This window comes from Nicrophorus vespilloides, unplaced genomic scaffold (genome assembly GCF_001412225.1).
Source record: "Nicrophorus vespilloides isolate i.1.1-1 unplaced genomic scaffold, Nicve_v1.0, whole genome shotgun sequence".
Classification (NCBI taxonomy): domain Eukaryota; kingdom Metazoa; phylum Arthropoda; class Insecta; order Coleoptera; family Silphidae; genus Nicrophorus; species Nicrophorus vespilloides.
Window position 1 is genome coordinate 30,127 of NW_017097465.1, and position 6,219 is coordinate 36,345.

At 36.5% G+C, this 6,219-nt stretch overlaps 1 protein-coding gene across 1 annotated transcript in view; it reads right to left on the reverse strand.

Moving 5' to 3' along the window:
• The window catches only part of LOC108560187 (G protein-coupled receptor kinase 2), a gene marked incomplete at its 5' end in the record, with an annotated part of 6,139 nt that extends 1,246 nt beyond the window's left edge, over window positions 1–4,893 (reverse strand). Inside the window, 5 exon segments of the mRNA XM_017917638.1 lie at window positions 2,067–2,330; window positions 2,397–2,749; window positions 2,808–2,949; window positions 3,010–3,315; window positions 4,427–4,893. Coding sequence (XP_017773127.1) covers window positions 2,067–2,330; window positions 2,397–2,749; window positions 2,808–2,949; window positions 3,010–3,315; window positions 4,427–4,893 — 1,532 coding nt within the window.
• Between the last annotated feature and the right edge of the window lie 1,326 nt (window positions 4,894–6,219).

Here is a 6,219-nt window from a genome sequence, read left to right on the forward strand (position 1 = left end):
CCAATCATAATAAAGTAAGCATACCAATTGGAAAATTGTAAAGGCTAATGGTTTACTTGGTTGCATATTTTTAGAAAATTGTAGTGAAGCATTGTTTATATGGTGATCTTCACCTGGTAAAGAATTGTTACATTGACATAATTAGTAAATGATCAAAAACAAAGTTTATAAATTGAAGATAATTTAGTATATTGGTTTACTTGGTTGCATACCAATAGAAAATTAGAAAGAAGCATGGATTATAGAGAATTGTTTCATTGATGTAATTAGTACATCATCACAAATTAAGCTTACAAAATTGAATATTATTTTGTAACTTGTTATATTTGGTTGCATACCTATAGAAGATTATGGAAAAGCCTTGTTCATAGTTGATATTATTTAATTGCTACAGCAGATTCTTAATGATTATAACAAAACCACAACCAAAATAAAACCTTACAATTGATAGATATACTCTATAGCAGCGTTTCTCAATCTATGAGAGCTGTCATGTTGTGTCAATGTTACAAAAAAAATTGGGTTGCAGTACAACTACAAAGATGTATGTTGAGCTGAGCGTCAAAAAAGAGAAATTTTGTTTTCATGGTTGCATCTGACTTTAAATGGTTTATGATTGGTGGAATTAAACAAGCATACCAATAAGAAATTTGTAAAGACGAATAGTTTACTTGGTTGCATCTCTTTAGAAAAATTTTCGAGAGAAGCATTGTTTATATAGTGATCTTCATCTAGTAAAAAAAAACTGTTACATTGATGTAATTAGTAAATGATCAAAAACAAAGCTTATAAATTGAAGATAATTTAGTATATTGGTTTACTTGGTTGCATACCATTAGAAGATTAGAAAGAAGCATGGATTATAGAGAATTGTTTCATTGATGTAATTAGTACATCATCACAAATTAATCTTACAAAATTGTATATTGTTTAGTAACTTGGTTATTTGGTTGCATACCTATAGAAGATTATGGAAAAGCCTTGTACATAGTTGATATCATTTAAATGCTACAGCAGATCCTTACTGATTATGACAAAACCACAACCAAATTAATTTATACAATTGATAAATATACTCTATAGCAGCGTTTCTCAATCTATGAGAGCTGTCATCTTGTGTCAATGATACAAACAATTGGGTTGCAGTACAACTACAAAGATGTATGTTGAGCCGAGCATTAAAATGGAGAAATGTTGTTTTCATGGTTGCATATGACTTCAAATGTTTTCTGATTGGTCGGATTAATCAATCATAAAATAAGCATACCAATAGGAAAATTGTAAAGAAGAATTGTTTACTTGGTTGCATATCTTTAGAAAATTTTAGTGAAGCCTTGTTTATATAGTGATCTTCACCTATTAAAAAAACTGTTACATTGATGTAATTAGTAAATGATCAAAAACAAAGCTTATAAATTGAAGATAATTAAGTATATTGCTTTGATAGATATACTCTATAGCAGCATTTCTCAATCTATGAGAGCTGTCATGTTGTGTCAATGTTATAAACAATTGGGTTGCAGTACAACTACAAAGATGTATGTTGAGACGAGCGTCAAAAAAGAGAAATGTTGTTTTCATGGTTGCATATGACTTTAAATGGTTTATGATTCGTGGAATTACACAAGCAATACCAATAAGAAAATTGTAGAGACGAATAGTTTACTTGGTTGCATATCTATACACGATTATTGAGAAAAGTATGGTTTATATAGTGATCTTCGACTAGTACAGAAATGCTTCATTGATGTAATCAGAAACAAAACTTTCAAATTGAAGATTAGTTAGTAAATTGGTTTATTTTGTTGTATATCTATAGAAGATTATGGAAAATTGTTATTGATTATATCAAACCACAATCAAAACAAACCTTGTAATTGATAGCAGTGTTTCTTAATATATGACAACTGTCAACTTGGGTCAATTGTATGTATAAATAATATGATCACAGCACAACTACAAAGATGCAATAAGTAAAAGAAGACAAAAAGGTTGAGAAGCTATAGAAGCGTTTTTTTTTTAAATAAATTTCTTTAGGTTTATGTAATAATAATGTAAATATTTACCTTTCGTCGGAATGGAAAGCAGCCTTTGTATTCCGGTGTGCTGTCGGCGTTGAGCATCAGATCTTGGCTTCGGGTCCCATTGGGATTGAACACATTCAGCTGCCTGAAGCAGTCCGTCTCGATCATCTCCGTCTGCCACGGTATCGAAACACAGCCCGTGTTGAATTTACTATAGAATGAGGAGTCCGACTCGTCTATATTTACACCTTTCACAGTTGAGAACTGTTCGATATCTAACACGTCTTTCGCGTACACTGCGTGCGGCTGCAAAGCAAACATAAAAGAAAGGGAATTAATTGGATTAATGATGATGAATAAGAGAATACTCACGTCTGGACTGAAGGGCGGGTCGATGAGTCCAGCCTCCAGCCGCCTCCAATGTATTGGTTGGAAGAAGTGCAGCTGCTTGACCTGCTGGGCCCCGTAACGACCCGCCTTTCCGCCGAGCCTCTGCGAAGGAACTTTGGCTAGTAACTGTTGGCACAAAGACTTTGCCTCCTCGCTGAACTTGCTGGAGTACTTCTCCTGCTCCGTCTTCACCCTCCTATCGACCTCTTCGCGCTTCACCTTCTCCTTGCGCGCCCTGAACGGCGCTTGACCCTCGATCATCTCGTAAAGGAGACACCCGAAGCTGAACCAGTCCGGACTGAATGTGTACTTTTCATTGTCGATAACTTCAGGAGCTGCCAGAAACAGGAATAATTAGTAAGATTTTCAAAGATCTAAAAGAGATGAACTTACCCATATAACCGACGGTTCCGACCCTTCCCCTCACGGACTCTCCTTCTGGTATTTCAACGGCCAAACCCAAATCCGAGATGCGAACGTGACCCGTGTCGTCCAGAAGGATGTTCTCCGGTTTGCAGTCTCTGTAGACGATCCCCTTGAAACGCAAAAACCTTTCGTAAAAACACACAAAAAACACACTATTTTCTTCTCTTACCTGTTGATGCAGATGATCCAGGCCGCAGACGACCTCCGCCGCGTAGAACCTCGCCCGATTCATGTCCAATCCCGGATCTCCGCCCATATTGTATATGTGAAACTTGAGATCTCCGCCGTTCATGATGGTCAGCACCAAACAAAGGGCGTCCTTCGTCTCGTAAGCGTAGGCCAAATTAACCACGAACCTCGAGTTGATCTTCTGAAGAATCTGCTTCTCTATAAGCACCATCGCCTCACCTTTGCGCTTCTTGATCCTCTTCTTCTCGAGCTTCTTACAAGCGTACATCTTGCCCGTGGCTCGAACCTAACAAACAATAATACAATGAAACGATTCGATCTTTCACCAACAACAACATGGAATTAATTGAATAATAAAACGTGATAATCAAAGACAAAATTACGACCATTCCAATGAGCCTACAACCAGATTTATAGGCATTGGCGTTTTCCCGTAATGAGCAGTCAAAGTTGAGCTATAAATTTCGTCACATTGTCGTCTCTTTTGTGCGAATATTTGTTTACAACCACGAATAGAAAAAATATGTTCTTATTATCTTGTAATGTGTAATCAATGGAGAAACAGTAAAGGATGTTATTTAAAAAATATTCAAATAAAGAATGTAAACATGATTGAAGGCACGCCAATCTCATCGATAACGTGCGAAAACAACATCGAAACAAAAGTAGAAAAAAGAAACCGCACGGATTTACCATTCATGTGTTTTCTGTACACACACACACAAATCGTATTACCGATCACGAAAACCTTTTGTAGGAAAAGTTGCGATCACGTAAACATCCTCGCATATGCCGATCGGTTTGGGAAATTTACGGGCTTTTCTTTGGGTTGGTGGGGAAAATGTATATGGTAAATAAATATCGGATTATATATCCTTCCGCACTTTATATAATATACTCGTACTTTATCGTCCTTTCCGTAAGCTTCACACAGAGGGGAGTAATGTAAAGAAGGAAATATACACAAATACCCCCCGTGCGTTTTTCCGATGTAGAAAACATTGATATTTCGAGTGCTTTTAGAGGGGACACTCGGTGTGAGTTCGAGGGAGAAGTTTTGCGGTTATTGCCACTAAGTTTCTTGCATAAAAGCAGTCCTGAAACTCCAGTTTCGCGCAGGTAGTTACACCTTGCAGGATCCATAATCGTAGCTTCCCTGCGAGACGCGTTATCAAGTTCTATTACACATTTTAAATCATGGATTATATAATCTTTGAGCTTTAGTAATTTGTTATTTTTAGTAAAAGTTTTGATAGTTAAATACAATACTGAATATGGAAATTATAGAAAAAAGTATGGGCTTTTCAATGAGCCAACTACCAGATTTGTGGCATTTTCTATTCTTTCGCAAAATGGTGTCAAAGTTGAGACTATACAAATTATGGATAAATATTTACCTGGCAAGCGCAAACTTCGCCGAAACCACCCTTTCCGAGCACCCTGTACATCCGGAAAGTCTTGTAAGTGATAGGTTGAGCCTCCAGCCACTTCCACTGAAGATACCGATGGAAGTACATCGACTTGGTGAAGTCTTTGAACGGTTCCCCCGCTAAGCAGGCCTTCACCGTGTGCACGCACGGTGCGAACAGGTCCTTGTGGCCGTTGGTCAACTTATCACTAGCACTCAGTTCGATTCCCAGCTCCGGGAATCGAAGACATTCTTCGCCGTTGCTGCCCGTCATGAACTCCTTCTTGATGGTCTCCGCCAATTCCACACGTTGCTCATCCGTTTCCACCTCGTACCGTTCCGTCGCCTCCAGGAACTGCAGGCAACGGTGGTAGTGTGACCTCTTCGCCATGCACCATTGCTTGAACAGCCGCTTCCCTATGGGCTGCTGGTCCACCACGTACTCATATCGAACATCTGCACAGAATCAAGAAAATCAAACCATTATTAAAACTATTCCCACAAAGAAAATCTCAATTTATTATTAAAAATTTGTAACATCTAGATCAGTGTTTCTCAATATTTTCATCAGAAGGAAGTCAAATTTAGTCAAAACCTTTTATTATGATCCATAAACATTATAGGTACATTTAAATCGTTTTAGGATTATTGCATAACACACCTAAGTTGCAGCAAATTTTCATGTTACTATTGGTATCAAAATCAAGAAAACCAACAATCATCAAACAACTCGTACTAGAAAATCCTCATAAAATTATTGAAAATTTAGACCACCTAAATCAGTGTTTCTCAATTATTCGACCAAAAACATGAAATTATGACACTTTTATCAAAATAATAATGATGTTACAGACAAAGTAATTGATCTTAATTGAATATAGAGTAAAATGTTTACACGTTATAAAGAGTCTCTGATAAATGGACATTCGAGGAGGATACTTGAAGAAGGATCGGACGTTGTTAGCAGTGAAAATAAACGGGGCCCGAGCGTTCGCACCTGTTTTGTTACTCTAATTGTTTTCGTAGATCCATTAAAAAAATATCAATTTATTATTAAAAATTTGTAACATCTAGATCAGTGTTTCTCAATATTTTCATCAGAAGCCAGTCAAATTTAGTCAAAACCTTTTATTATGATCCATAAACAATATAGGTACAAATAAATCGTTTTAGGATTATTGCATAACACACCTAAGTTGCATCAAATTTTCATGTTACTATTGATATCAAAATCAAGAAATTCAACAATCATCAAACAACTCGTACAAGAAAATCCTCATAAAGTTAATGAAAATTTAGACCACCTACAGCAGTGTTTCTCAATGATTCGAACAAAAACATGAAATTATGACACTTTTATCAAAATAATAATGATTGATTTTTGAGTCAAAATTTGTAATTTGTAGTTTAAACAATACTTTACTGTGATATTAAACTTGTTTAACTTGAGAAATGGACGTAAATTAATTGAAATATTACTCAAAAACTTAAATTATGATTGGATGAAATGTGTAAGATTTGTTGGATGTGAGTGAGAATCGAGGATGATCGGCGTTGAGTTGGTGTTTAAATTATGGTTCCTAGTGTTACATGCGCGTTCCGAAAGTAGACCGAAGGAGAGAAGTGGAGTTTCGCACGAATGCATAAATATTAGTTTGTATATTTCTCCAATTCCCAACTAAAATAACCGGACGGGGATCTACGAAAACAATTAGAGTAACAAAACAGGCGCGAACGCTCGGGCCCCGTTTATTTTCACTGCTAACAACGTCCGATCCTTCT